At 44.7% G+C, this 21,257-nt stretch overlaps 1 protein-coding gene across 2 annotated transcripts in view; it reads left to right on the top strand.

Moving 5' to 3' along the window:
* The first annotated feature begins 4,557 nt into the window (after nt 1-4,557).
* Nucleotides 4,558-21,257, top strand: part of PEX11G (peroxisomal biogenesis factor 11 gamma) — a 76,377-nt gene continuing 59,677 nt past the window's right edge. For both annotated transcript variants that reach the window (XM_075863995.1, XM_075864010.1), the window contains exon 1: nt 4,558-4,733. In XM_075863995.1, coding sequence (XP_075720110.1) covers nt 4,671-4,733 — 63 coding nt within the window. In that variant the 5' untranslated portion in view covers nt 4,558-4,670. The remainder of the gene's footprint in view (nt 4,734-21,257) is intronic.

The raw sequence follows: 21,257 nt of genomic DNA, 5'->3' as shown, positions 1-21,257 counted from the left end.
AGGTTCTCTTTAAAAAAACAATATAAATTTGGTATCGCCGTAACCATACTGATCAGCAGAATAAAGCTAACATGTTATTTATACCACATAGTGAATGTCATAAAAAGAATACCCAAAAACAATGGTGGTATTCCTGTTTTTTCACATTCCACCACACAATTTTTTTTTTCAAATTTTTCAGTGCATGATATGGTACATTCAATTGTCCCTTGCAAAGAAACAAGCTCTCATACGGCTATGTGGAACGAAAAGAAAGATATGGCTCTTGGAAGGTGAGGAGGAAAAAACTAGAATGAAAAAACAAAAACTGGTGGGAAGAGGGAGGATAAAAGACCATTTTCTTTTTCCAATTGTAATGTTTGGAACCTGGCACATACAAACACAATTTTCCCACAGTAAGGCCTTATTCACACGAACGTGTATTACGTCCGTGCTACGCGCGTGGAAATCACACGCGTCGCACGGACTTATGTAAGTCAATGGGGCCGTTCTGACAGGTCGTGATTTTCATGCAGCGTACGTGCGCTGCGTAAAACTCACGACATGACCTATACTTGCCCGTGTTTCGCGATGCACGCACCCATTGAAGTCAGTGGGTGCGTGCAAATCGCGCACGGCACACGGAAGCAGTTCCTGGTGACGCGCCTGAATCGCGCTACAGCTGTTAAGCCTCATGCACACGACCGTAGCCATGTGCACGGCCGTGATTTTCGGGCTGGCCGGCAGCGGACTGTAAGACGCGAGCCGTCTGCAAATCGCAGGCCATGCACATGGCCGCGGCCATTATTTTCAATGAGCCCGGACCGAAGAACACGGCCGTAATAAGACATGTCCGTAATAAGAATGGGGCTGCAATTCTTCCGTGGATTTTCGGGGGAATTGCGGCCGCAAAAGCACGTTCGTGTGCATGAGGCCTTAAAGAAGTGAAGGGAAACATAAAAGCCCCTCCTTCTTTACTGTTTCGTAACCTAAAAACAGAGTGTCATAATGATGCCGGCTGCACGAAAATCACGCAGCCACGCACCATATACAGATGCCACACTGAACTTTTGCGCGCGCAAAACGCAGCGTTTTTTTGCGTGCGCAAAACGGACACGTTCGTGTGAATAAGGCCCAAGGCTGTATTCACACGAGCATGTTCGGTCCATAAAGGACGGAACGGATTTCGGCCGCAAGTCCCGGACTGAACACACTGCAGGGAGCCGGGCTCCTAGCATCATAGTTATGTACGATGCTAGGAGTCCCTGCCTCTCCGTGGAACTACTGTCCCGTACTGAAAACATGATTACAGTACGGGACAGTTGTCCTGCAGCGAGGCAGGGACTCCTAGCATCGTACATAACTATGATGCTATGAGCCCGGCTCCCTTCACTGTGCTCAGTCCGGGACTTGCGGCTGAAATACGTCCGTCCTTTACGGACCGAACATGCTCGTGTGAATCCAGCCTAAGGCTGGGTTCACACGACCACATTAACGTCCGTAATGGACGGACGTATTTCGGCCGGAAGTCCCGGACCAAACTCAGTGCAGGGAGCCGGGCTCCTAGCATCATAGTTATGTACGATGCTAGGAGTCCCTGCCTCTCCGTGGAACTCCTGTCCCGTACTGAAAACATGATTACAGTACGGGACAGTTGTTCTGCAGAGAGGCAGGGACTCCTAGCATCGTACATAACTATGATGTTAGGAGCCCGGCTCCCTGCACTGAGTTCGGTCCGGGACTTCCGGCCGAAATACGTCCGTCCATTACGGACGTTAATGTGCTCGTGTGAATCCAGCCTAAGTGTATGTTCACACGACCTATTTTCAGACATAATTCAGGCGTTTTACGCCTCGAATTACGCCTGAAAAGACGGCTCCATTACGTCTGCAAACATCTGCTCATTGCTTGCAATGGGTCTTACGATGTTCTGTGCAGATGAGCTGTCATTTTACACGCCGCTGTCAAAAGAAGGCGCGTAAAATACGCCCGCGTCACAGAAGTGCAGGACACTTCTTGGGACGTTTTTGGAGCCGTGAAAAACGCGAGTACTTGCAAAAACGTCTGAAATTCAGGAGCTCCACAAACGTCCCAAGAAGTGTCTTGCACTTCGTTTTTGCGGCCGTTTTTTTACGCGTAAATAAACGCAGCGAAAAACGCTCCATCGGAACAGAACGCCGTTTTCCCATTGAAATCAATGGGCAGATGTTTGGAGGCGTTCTGCTTCCGATTTCTCGGCTGTTTTTGGCCCGAAAAACGGCCGAAAATAGGCCGTGTGAACATACCCTGAGGGTATGTTCACACGGCAGCGTCCGTAGCGGCCGAAATTACGGGGCTGTTTCCAGGAGAAAACAGCCCCGTCATTTCAGCCGTAACGGCATGTGCAGGCGCTTGAACGCCGCGTCCATTACGGACGTAACAGGAGCTGGTTTTCCATGGAGTCCATGGAAAACGGCTCCATTTACGTCTTAAGAAGTGACATGACACTTCTTTGGCGCGAGCGTCTATTTATGCGCCGTCTTTTGACAGCGACGCGTAAATAAACGCCTCGTGTGAACAGACAAACGTCAGCCCATTGCTTTCAATGGGCAGATGTTTGTCAACGCTTTCAAGCCGTAATTTCGGACGTAATTCGGGGGTTAAAACGTCCGAATTACGTCCGTAAATAGGCCGTGTGAACATACCCTCACATTACATGTGCGTTGTCCCACATGCAGACAAGTCCTTTATGTAGTGTTTCAGGGAGAAAAGAAAAGCGGCATTGCACTTGGCAGCCAATAAGGGTATGTTCACACGGCAGCGTCCGTAACGGCTGAAATTACGGGGATGTTTTCAGGAGAGAACAGCACCGTAATTTCAGCCGTAACGGCATGTGCAGACGCTTGAACGCCGCGTCCATTACGGACGTAATTGGCGCTGCTTTTCATTGGAGTCAATGAATAACGGCTCCAATTACGCCCCAAGAAGTGACAAGTCACTTCTTTGACGCGGGCGTCCATTTACGCGCCGTCATTTGACAGCGGCGCGTAAATATACGCCTCGTGTGAACAGACAAACGTCAGTCCATTGCTTTCAATGGGCAGATGTTTGTCAACGCTATTGAGGCGCATTTTTCGGACGTAATTCGGGGCAAAAACGCCCGAATTATGTCCGTAATTAGTGTGTGTGAACATACCCATAGAGTCTTGGTCTTAATGTACCGTTAGGGTATGTTCACACGAGGGCGTCCGTTACGGCTGAAATTACGGCGATGTTTCAGCCTGAAAACATCCCCGTAATATCAGCCGTAACGGCATGTGCAGGCGCTTGAACGCCGCGTCAATTACGGGCGTAATTGGCGCTGCTATTCATTGGAGTCAATGAATAACGGCTCCAATTACGGCCAAAGAAGTGACAGGTCACTTCTTTGACGCGGGCGTCTATTTACGCGCCGTCTTTTGACAGCGGCGCTTAAAATACGCCTCGTGTGAACAGACAAACGTCTGCCCATTGCTTTCAATGGGCAGATGTTTGTCAGCGCTATTTTCGGACGTATTTCGGGGCAAAAACGCCCGAATTACGTCCGTAAATAGGCAGTGTGAACATACCCTTATGTTCACACGGCCTATTTACGGACGTAATTCGGGCGTTTTTGCCCCGAATTACGTCCGAAAATAGCGCCTCAATAGCGCTGACAAACATCTGCCCATTGAAAGCAATGGGCAGACGTTTGTCTGTTCACACGAGGCGTAATTTACGCGCCGCTGTCAAAAGACGGCGCGTAAATAGTCGCCCGCGTCAAAGGTGTGACCTGTCACTTCTTTGGCCGTAATTAGAGCCGTTATTCATTGACTCAAATGAATAGCAGCGCTAATTACGCCCGTAATTGACGCGCCGTTCAAGCGCCTGCACATGCCGTTACGGCTGAAATTACGGGGAGGGTATGTTCACACGGCCTATTTACGGACGTAATTCGGGCGTTTTTGCCCCGAATTACGTCTGAAAATAGCGCCTCAATAGCGCTGACAAACATCTGCCCATTGAAAGCAATGGGCAGACGTTTGTCTGTTCACACGAGGCGTATATTTACGCGCCGCTGTCAAATGACGGCGCGTAAATAGACGCCCGCGTAGAAGAAGTGACCTGTCACTTCTTTGGGCGTAATTGGAGCCGCTATTCATTGACTCCAATGAATAGCAGCGCTAATTACGGCCGTAATTGACGCGGCGTTCAAGCGCCTGCACATGCCAGTACGGCTGAAATTACGGGGATGTTTTCAGGCTGAAACATCCCCGTAATTTCAGCCGTTACGGACCCCCGCCGTGTGCACATACCCTTAAAGTTTTAATGAAAATAAAAGTCAGTATCTGATTGGATGAGAGCGTGTATTCCCGTACATGCTCTGAGGACACTGTCAGCTGACGGTCCGAAGTTTACTAATTAACCGCTGCTGCCTAGTTTCCTCACATAGCTGCAGGCTACACAGCTCTAGTCAGAGCGCTGTCTGAAGCCTATATGTATCTTACGACAGGTAGACAGCAAAGCCAATGAAAATGTGAGACGTCATTTTCTGGGCGGGGCCTACAAGAACGAGGCTTGGAACGCAGAAGTCTGAAGTTCAATTTAGTGTAGTAGTGTGTTATGTGCATATATTAGAGCTTGTCGTATGGTTTTCCGTTTGTGTTTACTGTACATGTTCCCGGACTTGCGGTATGGCGAAGGCGGTATCTGCAGTGGTAAATGTCCTGGAGTCATACAGGGGCAGAGACAGGATGGTGAGTGGATATAGTACTTTACTGTCTCTTATTACAGGAGGTTCCAGTTATCCCATATAAGTACCCACCTTAATACAACAACTTAGCGGCGCTTTAAGGAGACTCTGTCTCAAGGAAGATTTCTCTAAATTAGCGCATTAATTTTGTGCTTGCACCCACAACTCCCCTCCCCCACTCTGGATGGGAGAGGGTACTGTGAAAGAGATGTGATTTGTTAAATAGGTTGTAATACCATATAACCGGGGGTGCACCATTACTTTTTGTAGCGCTATTAATTGATTTTATCTATTGAGCTACAGCTGCAGTCCAAATGAGTACATTGAGTTGCATGCAATCTTGTGGTCTGTAGCTGTCACTCAGTAGTTAAAATCAATCATTAGCGCTATAATGCTGCAGAGATTTACATATATATTATATACACATACATACATACTTCCATTCACATGCTGCAAGCGGTGATGGATGCAACACCACTCTTTAAACAGCTGATCCGCTCATAGGATCTTGTGACCAGCTTCATTCTAGTAAGAAAGTTAAAGAAGCACTCTTGCAAATTTGAAATTACATTTTTTCCACCCCTTCCTCTTGTTTGAAAATGTGTTGACGTGTAATGTAGTGCTGTATAGTGGCTTATCGGGTTCTTCATTATTCCGTTCTTGGCCGCATTTGGGTCACGTGACCTTTTATTCGGTCCAAATCCTACAGTGTCTACTGGAGGTCAGTCTCTCAATGCAGATATGAGACTCGCATCAAGGATCTCCTAGCCTTGCATTGACACATTTACTTTCGGTCCTTACAGCAGACGCTGTAGGCTTTGGAAAGTCAAAATAGACGTTATGACTCAACTACTGCCAGGGACAGAAAGGCTAACAGAAAAATAAAGCATCCGGTATGCTAGTACACTTCAGCACGTTGCATTTGATCACATTTTCAAACCGGGTGGGGAAATAGCGTGCTTCTTTAAGGTGGCAAAAGCAGGATCAATCTAATGGATGCCCTAATACACTGCCGTACTAGAGTACCTTGGGCCCAGTGGCTTAACTACCGCTGTAGCAGCAGTACGGGGCCCACAGCATTTTTTTTTATAATAAATCTGTGAGTGGTATTATCTACAGGGGTGGGGTCTGTATGTGGGGATGTGGAACACTATATATATATATATATATATATATATATATATATATAGGGGGAGCTATTTGTAGGGCACTATCTATGGGGGTGGGCTATATGTGGGACACTATATACAGTGGTGGGTTACCTGTGGGGCACTATCTACAGGGGGCTATATTTAGGGCACTGTCTACAGGGGTGGGCTATATGTGGGACACTGTAAATAGTGCCTCACATATAGCTCCCCCTGTATGGAGGTGGGCTATATGTGGAGCACTATCTATAGGGGATGCTATATGTAGGGCAGCACGGTAGTTTAGTGGTTAGCACTATTGCCTTGCAGCTCTGGAGTCCAAATGTGGGGCACTATCTACAGGTGCTTCTGTGTGGGGCACTATCTACAGGGGGAACGGTGTGGGGCACTATCTACAGGGGGAACGGTGTGTGTCTGGTACACAGTGTATGGCGCTATTACAGTTAGAGGTGCAGTGTGTGGCGCTATTATATTTAGAGGTGTTGAGAATTTTATCTTCGTTTATAGGTGGAGAAATGTTTGAAAAGTGAGAAGCTGAAGACATCTGAGCGGCAAACTGCAGAAATGGGTAGTGGCCGGGAGAAATCCATCAGAGGTCTGTACCGGATGGAGAAGAAAAGAACTAGAATCTGAGACGTCCCTTAATGTAAATGTTTATTCTGCCTCTAAGCTGTAATGTAGTCACTGTATGATCTGCAGCGAGTTGATGGGTGGCGTGATTTGGATATGATATTTTAGGGCCGTGTGGCACTACTAAGGGGGGGGGGCGCCTGTGTGACCATCTGCTAGGGGGCTGTATGGCACTATTTACAAGGGGAGGGCTGTGGCGGAATCTACATGGGGCTGTGTGTGGCACTATCTACTAAGGGGGGGTGGCACTATATACAACGGAGGGGGCTGTGTGGCACTATATACAGGGGGGCTTTATGCCGATATCGACAAGTAGGGTGTGACACTATCTACCGGGGGGCTGCCATATAGCACGGTCTACAGAGGGACCGTATGGCACAATCTACAGGGGGGCTGCGTGTGGCACCTGGGGGAGCAGTCAAAAGTTTGCTATGGGGCCCAGTCTTTCCTAGTTACACCCCTGCTTGGGCCCACCAGATTAAATCATACTTAGGGCCTACTCTTCAGATAAATAGAAGTAATACATGACCGCTCTTCTTTGTGTAGGTAATGTGCCTATATGATCGCACAATAGAAAAAAATATATTTATTATTCAAATAAAAATGTTAACCCCTTAAGGACGCAGCCTAGTTTTGGCCTTAAGGCTCAGAGCCCATTTTTCAAATCTGACATATTTCACTTTATGTGGTAATAACGTCGGAATGCTTAAACCTACCCAAGCGATTCTGAGATTGTTTTCTCGTGACACATTGGGCTTCATGTTCGTGGTAAAATTTGGTCGATATATTCAGTGTTTATTGGTGAAAAATTGCAAAATTTAGAGAAAATTTTGAAAAAATTGCATTTTTCAGAATTTAAATGCATCTGCTTGTAAAACAGACGGTTATACCACCCAAAATAGTTACTAGTTCACATTTCCCATATGTCTACTTTAGATTGGCATCGTTTTTTGAACATTCTTTTATTTTTCTTGGACGTTACAAGGCTTAGAACATAAACAGCAATTTCTCATATTTTTAAGAAAATTTCAAAAGCCTTTTTTTTAAGGTACCTCTTGAGTTCTGAAGTGGCTTTGTGGGGCCTATGTATTATAAACCCTGATAAAACACCCCATTTTAAAAACTAGACCCCTCAAAGTATTCAAAACAGCAGTTATAAAGTTTTTTAACTCTTCAGGCATTTCACAGGAATTAAAGCAAAGTGGAGGTGAAATTTGCAAATTTCATTTTTCTTGCTGAATTTCAATTTTATTCATTTTTTTTTCTGTAACAAAGAAGGTTTTACCAGAGAAACACTACTATATATGTATTGTCCAGATTCTGCCGTTTTTAGAAATGTCCCACATGTGGCCCTACTGCGCTCGTGGACTAAAACACAAGCCCTAGAAGCAAAGAAGCACCTAGTGCATTTTGAGTCCTCTTTTTTATTAGAATATATTTTAGGCAGCATGCCAGGTTTGAAGAGGTGTTGAGGTGTCAAAACAGTAGGAATCCCCCAATAGTGACCCCATTTTGGAAACTACACCCCTCAAGGAATTCATTTAGGGTTGTTGTTACCATTTTGACCGCACATTTTTTTCACAGCACGTATTTGAATTGGGCTCTGAAATGAAAAAAATGTCATTTTTTCCAATAAAATGTCATTTGTGATCAAAATTTCTTATTTTCACAGGGAACAAAATACCCCATTTTGTTGCCCAATTTGTCCTTAGTGTGGCAGTACCCCATTTGTGGTGATAAACTGCCGTTTGGGCCCATGGGAGGGCTCAGAAGGAAAGGAGCGCTATATGTTTGTTGGAGTCCAGATTTTGTTGGATTGGTTTTCGGGTGCCATGTCGCATTTGCAGAGCCTCAGAGGTATCAAAGCAATGGAAACCCACCAAAAGTGACCCCATTTTGGAAACTACACCCCTCAAGGAATTCATTTATGGTTGTTGTTAGCATTTTGACCGCACAGTTTTTTCACAGCACCTATTTCAATTGGGCTGTGACATTAAAAAAATGTCATTTTTTCCAATAAGATGTAATTTTTTACCTAAATTTCTTATTTTCACAGGGAACAAAATACTCAATTTTGTTGCCCAATTTCTCCTGAGTGCATCAATACCCCATTTGTGGCAATAAACTGCCGTTTGGGCCCATGGGAGGCCTCAGAAGGGAAGGAGCGCTGTGTGTTCTTTGGAGTACAGATTTTGCTGGTTTGGTTTTCGTGTGCCATGTCGCATTTGCAGAGCCCCAGAGGTATCAAAGCAATGGAAACCCACCAGAAGTGACCCCATTTTGGAAACTACACCCCTCAAGGAATTCATTTATGGGTAATGTGACCATTTAGACCCCATAGTTTCTTCACAGAACTTATTTGAATTGGGCTGGGAATGAAAACAAAATTATTTTTGTCAAATAATATGTAGTTTTGGCTGAAAATTTCTTATTTTCACAAGAAACAAAATACCCCATTCTGTTGCACAATTTGTTCTGAGTGCCGCAATACCCCATTTGTTGTGATAAACTGCCGTTTGGGCCCATGGGAGGGCTCAGAAGGAAAGGACCACCATTTGGCCTACTCGGGATTTTCTAGTGCGAAGTCATGTATGCAGAAGCCCCTGAGGTACCAGTACAGTTGAAACCCGCAAGAAGTGACCCCGTTTTAAAAACTACACCCTTAAGGCATTCATCTAGAGGTGTAGTGACCATTTTGACCGGAGACCTACACCCCATAAACTGTAATGTGGGTTCTCCCGGGTATGGCAATACCCTACATGTGGCTGTTATCAGCTGCCTGGACACACAGCAGGGCCCAGAGGGGAAAGACGAGTGGGGATAAGCTGTGCGGAGTGCATCAGGGTAAGTAAAATTGGGGTAAATTATAAACCAAGGGATGTATGATAAATTTTAAAACACTTTCATACAGAGCTCTGGTTATTCGGGACACGTGTCACATTGATATATTGTGTCCTCCCTTATCCCCCTCTTATAGCAGACTTTGCACCTCTTTTGACTTTTTCCCTTCTTGCCAGTTTGGGGAACTTCCCCTGGAAAGTGTTGCCCTGGTACGATGCGTGTGGGCTCGCTTCCAGAAGTACTGGGTGCCCCCCCTTCTTGGTCCCTAAAGATTAGGTTCTTGATAATCACCTCTTGAAATTCCAGGAAAGTTCCCGTCTGGCCTGCACATCGACGTAGCACGTACGCATTGTACAAAGCCATCTGTATGATGTGCCCGGCCAGCTTCTTATACCACACCGCATGGCGCTGTAGGGCTTCAGGGCTTGATCTTACAAGTCCATCACTCCCATGTACCTATTGTAGTCCAGGATGCAGTCTGGTTTGGGGGTGGCCTTTCCTTCATATATCCTAAACCTGTAGGTATACCCTGATGCACTCTCACAGCTTATACATCTTCACGCCATACCTTGCCCTCTTACCCGGCAGGTACTCGCGGAATTGAACCCTCCCTTTAAAATGTACCAGGGACTCATCAATAGAAATACACTTCTCGGGGGTGTATGCTTGGGAAAACCGGGCACTGGAACGGTCTAATAGGGGTCTCCGTTTAGACAAACGGTCAAAACTGGGGTAATCTCGGGGTGGGCACGGCTCATTATCAGTATAATGTAAGAAGCGAAGTATTGCCTCATTTATTAATTTTTTTAGGTTCCAGTTCAGTTCTGAAGTTGCTTTGAGGTGCCCATATATTAGAAACCCCTATCAAATACCCCATTTTAGAAACTAGACCCCTCAAAGTATTCACAACAGCATGTAGAAAGTTTATGAACCCTTTAGGTGTTTCACAAAAATTTAGAGCAAAGTAGAGGTGAAATTTACATTTTTTTTTTGTCAGAAAATCCTCTTTATACCATTTTTTTTATAACACAAAAGGATTTATCAGAGAAACGCAACTTAATACTTATTGCCCAGATTCTGCAGTTTTGAGAAATATCCCACATGTGGCCCTCGGGCGGTAATGGACTGAAGCACCGGCCTCCGAAGCAAAGGAGCACCCAGTGGATTTTGAGGCCTCTTTTTTATTAGGCACTATGTCCGGTTTGAAGAGGTCTTGTGGTGCCAAAACATTGGGAACCCCCCAAAAGTGACCCCAATTTGGAAACTAGACCCCTTGAGGAATCCATTGTAGTTTTCTTGGGGTGCATGCGGCTTTTTGATCAGTTTTTATTCTATTTTTAGGTGGCGTGGTGACTAAAAAACAGCAATTCTACTATTGTTTTTGTATACGTTTTTTTTTACAGCGTTCACCGTGCGCTATAAATAAAATATTCACTTTATTCTGCGGGGCGATACGATTACGGCGATACCAGATGTTTATAGGTTTTTTTTATGTCTTATGGCGTTTGCACAATAAAATACGTTTTGTAAACAATCATTCACTTTTTGTGTTCCCTTATTCTAAGAGCCATAACGTTTTTATTTTTCAATCAATAAAGCCGTGCGAGGACTTATTTTTTGCGTAACGAACTGTAGTTTCGATCAGGACCATTTTTAGGTACATGCGACTTTTTGATCTCTTTTTATTCCATTTTTTGGGAGGTGAAGTGACCAAAGAATTGTGATTGTGGTTCGGTTTATTATTATTTTATTTTACGGCGTTCACCGTGCGGGATAAATAATGAAATAATTTTGTAGTTCAGGCCGTTACGGACGCGGCGATACCAATTATGTATAGTTTATTTGTTTGTTTATATATTTTTATTAATAATAAAGGACTGATAAGGGAAAAAGGGGGATTTTTACTTTTATTACTTTTAAATCTTTTATTTTCTTATTTTGACACATCTTTTTTTTCACTTTATTACTTTGTCCCACTAGGGGACATGAGGGTAGGAGGCTCTGATCGCGATTCTAATACACTGCACTACATGCGTAGTGCAGTGTATTAGAACTGTCAGCTACTCACTGACAGCAAGCATAGTGAGTCCTGACGTTGTCAGGACCCACTAGGCTTCCGTCTATGGCATAGCCGGACGCCATTGTTTGGTGTCCGGTTGCCATAGTCACCATCGCCGGCCGCTATCGCGTAGCAGGCCGGCGATGGCAGCTTAACCCCTAAAAAGCCGCGATCTCTATAGAACGCGGCTTTTAAGGGGTTAATCAGCGGGGACACAGCGATCGGTCCCCGCTGTAGGAGCTGTGACAGCTGCTGAACAAGACAGCAGCGTCACAGCTCCTGTATGTGTCGGGAGGACGGCCGAAACGGCCGTTACTCCCGAGACGTACTATTACGGCATGGAGCGCGAACGATACAGCTGCCATGACGTAATAGTACGTCAAGGAGCGGGAAGGGGTTAATGTACTGAACGGATATCAAATTAAAAGCTCACGCCAGGCATCCAAAATTGATACACTGACAGATCCTCTATACTACACAACACAGGAGACCGGAAAGATCCTCTATGCCAGCGTTTTCCAAACTGGGGGGGGTCGCATGACGACCTTCGGGTGGTCGCGAGCCACTCACCGATGTCTGGTTCCAACTGTATCTGCTTCCTCAGGACGCAGATACAGTTGAATTGAATGCTGCAGCAATGAGCTGACGGTTCCTTTCTCCATCATCCACTATGCGTTGATCCGTGAGCAGACAGGCGCGATGTAGTGCTTGTCCGCGCCGAGTTACTCATAGCACGGACCTAAGGAGGGGAACGGGAATAGGTAAGTAATTATTTAATAGAAAAATAATAAGGCACTATGGGGGCATTATATGGAGTATAGCGAGCGGGGGCAATATACTGAAAGCTATGGGGCATTATACTGTGCTGGGACAGCCATTTGGGAATTATACTGTGTGGGGGGGCAACTATAGGGGCATTATACTGTGTGGGGGAAACTAGGGGTGTTATTCTGTGTGGGGGCAACTATAGGGACATTATACTGTCTGGGAGGGTAGCTATAGGGGCATTATTCTATGTGGGTAGACACTATAGAGGCATTATCCTGTGTAGGGGCAGCTATAGGAGCATTATCATGTGTGTGTGGGGGCATTGTACTATGTGGGGGCAGCCGTGGGGGCATTGTACTGTGGGGGCATTGTGCTGTGTGGGTGCAGCCATGGGGGCATTGTACTGTGTGGGGGCAGCCGTGGGGGCATTGTACTGTGTGGGGGCAGCCGTGGGGGCATTGTACGGTGTAGGAAGTCGCTGTAGGGGCATTGTATGGGGTAGGAAGTCGCTGTAGGGGCATTGTACGGTGTAGGAAGTCGCTGTAGGAGCAGCTTCAGCGACCCTATACTGTGTAGGGAGGCACTTAGATGTGTTTAACCCCCCCCTGTGCTAAACCCCTAGCTACGTCACTGATGGACAGGTCCACCATCAGTGGCCATAGTTGGGCCTCAGCGACGCGCTTCAGCTGGATACATTGAGCCTGCCCCCTCCTGAGCCCGCACAATTATCGTTGTTTTCAATGATGCAGCGACTTATTTTTCGAATGGCGCAGAGTGCCAGCATTTAGCTACGAATAATGTTGACATATGTCAGACTAAATGGGGCTAAGTACAATACTCTCAGCCAAAAGAGGGTCCCGGCCTCCTCTCTGCTGCGCCACCCGCAGGGGAGCCGAGGGTCTCCTCTCTGCTGCGCCACCCGCAGGAGGGCCGAGGGTCTCCTCTCTGCTGCGCCACCCGCAGGAGGGCCGAGGGTCTCCTCTCTGCTGCGCCACCCGCAGGAGGGCCGAGGGTCTCCTCTCTGCTGCGCCACCCGCAGGAGGGCCGAGGGTCTCCTCTCTGCTGCGCCACCCGCAGGAGGGCCGAGGGTCTCCTCTCTGCTGCGCCACCCGCAGGAGGGCCGAGGGCTCCTCTCTGCTGCGCCACCCGCAGGAAAGCATAGTGCCCCTTTTTAATATATTTATATGCCAAAAAAGTTCAGACCTGCCTCGGTTCATATACATTCCCAAAATTATAGAACCGCTCTATATGCAGGCGATATTGGTTCTTGTCTTAGTCTTACTACACTACATAAATGATGACTTCGTGTTTATCGTGTATTTGGATCCACTGTTACATGATACTATTACATATAGTAGAATTGCTGTTAGCTGGGGGATAGGTAGAGCATTAGGAACTTCAAGCTACACTAATGCTGTCTATTGGCAAAACGTGATGAATTTGATCATTGTAAGGGTTTGTTCACACTGCTTATTTTCAGCCGTCTTTTGGGTCGTAAACTCCTCAGACTAAAAAATACGGAGGCTGAATGCCTCCAAACATCTGGCCATTGATTTCAATGGGGAAAAAAAGGCATTTAGTTCCCACGGGGCGGTTCTTTAAGCGCAGTTTCTAAAAATGGCGCATAAAAAACACCCCGTAAGAAAGTGCATGTCACTTCTTGAGACGTTTTTCATTGTCTCAATAGAAAAACGGCTACAAAAACAGCCGTAAATAACGCATCAAAAAACGCCTGACGCATAAAAAACGTCTGTAAATCAGAGGGTGTTTTCCCTTGAGAACAGCTCCGTGTTTTACAGCCGTTTTTTGCATAGCGTGTGAACATTTCCTTACTCTTAAAACGACTTGCATAGTGCCATCACCTACACACTCTCGCTAATAATGCCGGTGCTGCTAGGCACAGCACTGATATGAGTAGCCGTCGTCAAACGGCAGTGGACTGGGTGAGGGCAGAGGTCGCACTGCATATTTTCTTCGCGTTTTCGAGAAGTATTTTTAGCCAAGGAGGAGTACATTTACAGTAATTCAAACTAATAATTAGTAGGAATACTTGGTGTTAAAAACTCGCTATTTCTGCAGGGAAACATTACTATAACTTAGCTTTCATGCATAAATAGTGAGTTTAGGTAATTCTGAGCTTGTTTATGTTACACACTGAACATAAGTGTAGAACACTACCTTTCTTGATGCACGAAACCGGTCACTCAGGGACCAGGGCAGAAGTAAAGTAAAAGCAAAAATAACTGAAATAGCAGAACTTTAAAGAGGCTCTGTCACCAGATTCTCAAACCCCTATCTCCTATTGCATGTGATCGGCACTGCAATGTAGATTACAGTAAAGTTTTTTTGTTTTGTTTTTTTAAAAACTTTCATTTTTGGCCAAGTTATGAGCTATTTTATTTATATATATATATATATATATATATATATATATATATATACACAAATGAGCTTTGAAATGGACAACTGGGCGTTTTTTTTTTCGTTATGTCTAACTTGGCGTGTATTGTGTTTTTAACTGGGCGTGTTTACGTTTATGACGCTGACCAATCAGTGACCAGTCAGCGTCATACACTCCTCTCCATTTATTTACACAGCAGCGATCTGCAGCCACATACACAGAGATTAACGTTAATCAAGTGTCCTGATAATGAATACACATGAAATCCAGCCTGGACGTCATGTGTATTCAGAATCCTGACATTTCTGAATCTTTTCTGTGAGATTCCAGCAACGGATACGAAATCTCGTTTACCTCCGTAATCTCGCGAGATTTCGTATCCGTTGCTGGAATCTCACAGAAAAGATTCAGAAGTGTCAGGATTCTGAGTACACATGACGTCCAGGCTGGATGGTCATGTGTATTCATTATCAGGACAGTGGATTAATGTTAATCAAGCAGAATCGCTGTGTATGTGGCTGCAGATCATGTTCTAGTAAGAACGCGATTCTGCTGTCTAAATGAATGGAGAGGAGTGCATGATGCCGATTGGTCAGCGTCATACACTCCTCTGTACAACGCCCACTTGGTCGAAAGTAAAATTACGCCCACTTGGGCATTAAGAAACTCATTAGCATAAACCAAAATCGCTCCTAACGTTGTGAAAATAGATCGTTTTTTTAAATAAAAAGCATTACTGTCACCTACATTACAGCGCCGATCTCCTTATGTAGGAGATAGGGCACTTATAATGTGGTGTCAGAGTCTCTTTAATCTCTGTATGTGGCTGCACATCGCTGCTGTGTAAATGAATGGAGAGGAGTGTATGACGCTGACTGGTCACTGATTGGTCAGCGTCATACACGTAAACACGCCCAGTTAAAAACACAATCCACGCCCAGTTGGACATAACGAAAAAAAAACGCCCAATTGTCCATGTCAAAGCTAATTTGCATATATATAAAATGGCTCATAACTTGGCCAAAAATGAAGGTTTTTAAAAAAAACAAAACGTTACTGTTCTCTACATTGCAGCGCTGATCACATGCAATAGGAGATAGGGATCTGAGAATCTGGTGACAGAGCCTCTTTAACAGTGGAACTTGTCAAATAATGTGTGTTTCCTGCCTGTTGCACCCCCCCCCCCCCCGAAATCAATATAATTTGGACTGCGCAAATTTGTGGTTCATGGGGGTGGGGTATGAACCTGCATAATATAAGCAGTACTATACAGCACCTCCCCAAAACCAAAAATGTGCAGTCTTCTATACACACACGATGATTTTTCTTTTCATTATCTCGTACAATTTATATTGTAGAATTTTGTCAAAATTGTAAAAAAATTGCAGCAAAATGTTGCAGTTTTGCCCCAGATTCCCACCGGAACCTGTGAACTCAGATAAGCATACACGAGCAAAGGGGTGAGGTGAAGAGAGAGAGACCCCCCTATAACGAGGTGATGGGGTTAGCAGCAGACATGTAGGGGGGGGCAAATGACCCCGGAGGATCACACTGTTGGACAATACACACAAACAGAGTGGCTGGGGTGAGATATAGGACGACGGGGCAATGGGGGAAAAAAGGGGTTGATGGCGCAGGGAAAGCACCACAGACGTCCAGGGCTGGCGATCTTCTAACCTCTAGCTCCTGTGAGGACTCTGACCCGAGAACTGCCACAGAAGAAACTTGTCTTTCTCCTTCTGCGTTTCTATGGAGGATTAGTCCTCTGTCCTTAGCGGCCCTTCTAAATTCCTGGTGATGCCAGCACGGGACCGCCAGGTGGTTCCTAATGTCGCCACGCAGGCGCACACATGGAGCCTTACTGGCTCAATGTGCCGGTGCCTAACTGACGTCGTTAGGAGCCACCGGGCAATGCCAAGCTGACGGCACAGTACGAGAGTTTAAAGAAGTACGTAAAGAGAGGTTCAGAGAACCTCTCCATATATACTTATTACCTTTCATACTGTGCCGCCACACACGGTCCTCCTGCTCAAAGTAAACTGTCTCATGCATAAGAATATGCATGAGGCTGATTTCCAAACTTTCAGGATCATTTGCAATCCCTAATGACGCCTGTAGAGGCGGGGGAGTGTCTTAGACTTCCGAAGAAATTCTCCATAGCAATGTCTGAGACTGCTGTGGGCATCTTGAAAATCAGGGAACCGGAACGGAGGCTGGGTCATTCAGGTAAGTTGACTATACATTTTCAATACATAGTCATTTTTTCGGTGGGGACTGGAGGGTCGCTTTAAAATGCAGCAGTGCAAGCCAACCCTCCTTATTGTACTAGGCTGAATGATGAAGCAGCTACTGGCTGTTTCTGGTGCCTCAGTGTGTCAGGGACTGTCACACAGAAGATTAGAGAATAATTTGGCACATCCCTAAATGTAATAGAGGCTCTGTCACCAGATTTTCAAACCTATCTCCTATTGCATGTGATCGGCGCTGCAATGTAGATAACAGTAACGTGTTTTTTTTCAAAAACAAGCATTTTTGGCCAAGTTATGACCATTTTTATATTTATGCCTTTCTTTTTTTTCAAATATATTTTTATTCAAAGCCAGAACAGTTACAAGTATGCAGTGTGTGTCACACATACAATAATACGTACATCAAATAACAATGTGTTCCAGCTCCAAAATTATTTTCCATTTTACTTGTCATCATTAACCCCTTCCCGCCGGATCACGTTAATGTACGTCATAATCTGCGGTGCATTCCCGCATTATCACGTACAGTTACGTCCAGACGATAAACTGTCACCATGTCACTTGACATGGTGACAGCAGGCAGATCACGGCGGCGAGTAGCAACAAACACTTGCTGCTCGCCGGTACAGGACCAATCAGAGTGGTCCTGTGACGTCGATGGCTGTGATTGGTCATTCAAAAATGAATGACCAATCACAGCATATGTAAACAAAACAGAATTCTCCTCATCGCCGACTCTGACAAGCTCATTTCTGTCAAAGAGCTTGTGAGAGTCGTCGTGTGAAGCCCTGTCAGACAGAAAAAGTTAAAATACAGTGAATAAAGATCTCTTCTAGATCTCCCCAGATCCTCCCAGATCTCCTCAGATCTCTCCTGTCCCAGTAGTTAGAAAATAATCCCCAAATCGCCCACCCATTACCCCAGTGAAAATACTGCGCCATATTACGTTAGGCAATAGCCTAAATACCCCCAGATCGTCCCCTCACTGCCCAGCGAGAGAACATTGATCCGTGTCAGCATCCAGTCCGATACACACAGATCGCCACCATTCACTGTTGCCGTGCCACATACAGTCACAGTTTTACGCAGTGACCCAGTCCGTTCCATCCCGCTCCTACGTTTTTGAGAGCGCCAGTTTGTTTCCAGTTAATAAAAAAAAAAAATATACAAAAAAACTATATAAAAAAAAAAAATTCTAAAAAAATAATTTTTTTCTTAGTGACAGTTACATTTTAGGGTTACAATAAAATTAGAGCTGTTACATTGTAGTGTCCATTACTACAATATGGCACAGAAATTTTATAGCCCAGAGGAGGTGTACGCTATGCTGTGCTCAGATACAGACTCTGCTAGCGAAGATGAAATGGAGTTCGTGCTGACATCATCTTCGTCTAGCGAGTGATGAGCCCCCCCAGCAGCACAGACGAGTTGCTGGTTCTGCCCCCCCCCGATAGTGAGGCGATATGGATGCCTGCTACAAGTTATGCCCCCCAGGTTCCCGACTTCACCGCATCCTCGGGAATCCAAGTGGAGACCACGGGGTTTGGAGAGTTCGTTTTTTTTTTTTTTTTTTAATTATTTTTCTCCGCTGAATTTATAAATTTAATGGTCAAACAGACTAATTTATATGCGAAACAATTTCTCGCCAACAATCCCACATCCTACTATGCCAAAGACCAAAATTGGACCCCCACAAACTCTGAGGAGCTTTGCAAATTTTGGGGCCTGTTACTGAATATGGGCCTCATAAAGAAACCCAGCATTAGGGACTACTGGTCATCGGATGTCCTATATTATACCCCCCTTTATGGCACCATTATGAGCAGAAGAAGATTTGAGGTCGTCCTCAAATTTCTGCATTACGCAGATAATACCCGCTGCCCACCCCCCAATGATCCAAATTATGACCGTTTATTTAAAATAAGGCCTGTCATAAATCATTTGAATTAAAAATTTGCCCAAATCTACACCCCAGATAAAAATATTGCGGTCGACGAGTCTCTCGTCAGTTTTAAGGGAAGGCTCCACTTCCGTCAATACCTCCCAAATAAAATGGCCCGGTATGGAATAAAGCTCTATAAGATCTGTGAAAGTTCCACCGGGTACACCCATTGTTTCCGGATTTATGAGGGAAGGGATTCCAAAATCGATCCCCCAGAGTGCCCCCCTTCCCTTACTGTCAGCGGAAAAATTGTGTGGGATCTTGTACACCCGCTACTTGGCCAGGGATATCATGTCTATATAGACAATTTTTATAACAGCATCCCTCTCCAAAAGTGCCTTTTGGCAAGAGCGACTGTGGCCGGTGGCACAATCAAAAAAAATTCTAAGGGCCTCCCCAAAACCCTCCTGGGCCAGACTTTGCCAAAAGGGGAAAGCAAAGCAATGTGCAGTGACAACATGTTGCTAGTGAAATATAGGGACAAGAAAGATGTCCACATTCTAACTAGCATCCATAAGGATAGCAGCATCAATGTTCCAGTTCGTGGCTCCAGCACCACAACTTCCAAGCCTGCCTGCGTACTGGATTATAACCGCTTTATGGGTGGGGTGGATCTATCTGATCAGGTCATAAAGCCGTATAGTGCCATGCGTAAAAGTAAGACCTGGTACAAGAAGCTGGCAGTCCACCTCACCCAAATGGCAATGTATAACGCATTTGTGGTGTCCAGATACGCAGGCAATCGAAACACATTTCTCCAATTTCAGGAGACAATAATCAAGGCCCTTTTGTTTGACAACCCAGGAGGCGAGGGCACTTCTTTGGGAGATTATAGTTGCCGTATAATCCCAGGCTAGCACTTTCCCTCAGTAAATCCCCCCACTGACAAGAAAACAAGATCCCAGAAAAGATGTCGTGTGTGTTCCAAAAAAGGCATTAGGAAAGACACTATCCACCAGTGTGAGACATGCCCCAAAAAGCCAAGCCTATGCATCAATAAATGCTTCAAAATTTACCATACCTCCACTGAGTTTTAGATTATTTTATTTATACACCCGTTTATTTTACAAATTGGCCATTCTAAATTGATTTTTGAAGCAGAGTAATTTTATATCAAATAATTTTTGCCCACAAAATTTAAAAGAAGCCCAAACAAAACTAAAAATTCTTACTGCACCCCTGGATGAATACCTAAAGTGGCTTCACGTTATAATTAGTCACACCAAATTAAAAAATGTTTGAAAAACCCCTAACAAAATTCTCACTATACCCCTAGATAAATACCTACGTGGTTTCGCGTTATAATTGGTCACACAAAATTAAAATATTTTTGAAAAACCCCTAACAAAATTCTCACTATACCCCTAGATGAATACCTTGAAGGGTAGAGTTTTCAAAATAATGTCAGTTGGAATCACTGAAATGGCATACTTGAGATAAAAATTAAATTTTTATTTGACAGCATCATTTCATATAAATGTAATATTCCTTCAATACATATATTTTTTAATAATTTTACTGAGTTTGCCTATTATTATAACTGATTGATGGGGCTAAAGAGATGTTGTATGACTAGTCCCTTTGAAAAAAAGAAGTGACATTATAAAGCCCTGTTCTTTCATCCTGTGAACATGCTCAAATTCTAATTTTTTTTCCTCCAGTTCTCAAATATATTGCCCTTCAGTCCAATACAGTTCTAATTTAAATTCTCCCTGCTTTAACTGTTGTTAACAGCTGTGGACTGACACATTTGTTGGTCATCTGCTTTGTTGGCATGACACAGTTACATACACTGGCAAATGCACTTCTACGGGTTAATATGCTGTGGAAGGCAACCATGTACCAAAAATAATAGATTTGGTAAAAAAATTACCACCTAAATACCATGATTCTGGCTATGAAAACCTAGCGGTACATTAAACCACTAGGTGAATACCTTAGGGGTGCAGTTTTCAAAATGGGGTCACTTTTGGGGGTTTCTACTGTTTTGGTCCCTCCAGGGCCTTGAAAACACGACATGGCACCGAAAACCATTCCAACAATATCTGCGCTCCAAATGGCAGTCCTTCCCTTATGAGCCCTGCTGTGGGTCTGAACAACAGTTTATTATCACATGGGGTATTGCCGTAATCGGGAGAAATTGCTTTACAAATGTGGGGGGGGGGGTTTCTCCTTTATCCCTTGTAAAAAATAGAAAATTCTATGTTTTTTCAGAAACCAAGTCGATTTTCATCTTCACAAACTAATTCTAATAAATTCAGCAAAAGACCCGGGGGGTAAAAATATTAACTATACACCCCTCAAGGAATTTTTTTAGGGGTAGTTTCCAAAATGGGGTCACTTTTGGGGGTTTCTACTGTTTTGGTCCCTCCAGTGCGTTGCAAACGCGACATGGCACCAAAAACAATTCCAGCAAAATCTGCGCTCCAAAATCCAAATGTCGCTCCTTCCCTTCTGAGCTTTGGCGTGGGTCTAAACAACCGTTTATTA

The sequence above is a fragment of the Rhinoderma darwinii genome, chromosome 1, assembly GCF_050947455.1.
Source record: "Rhinoderma darwinii isolate aRhiDar2 chromosome 1, aRhiDar2.hap1, whole genome shotgun sequence".
NCBI classification, from domain to species: domain Eukaryota; kingdom Metazoa; phylum Chordata; class Amphibia; order Anura; family Rhinodermatidae; genus Rhinoderma; species Rhinoderma darwinii.
Note: the sequence above shows the minus strand (reverse complement) of the source record. Positions and strands in the feature narration are given on the sequence as shown.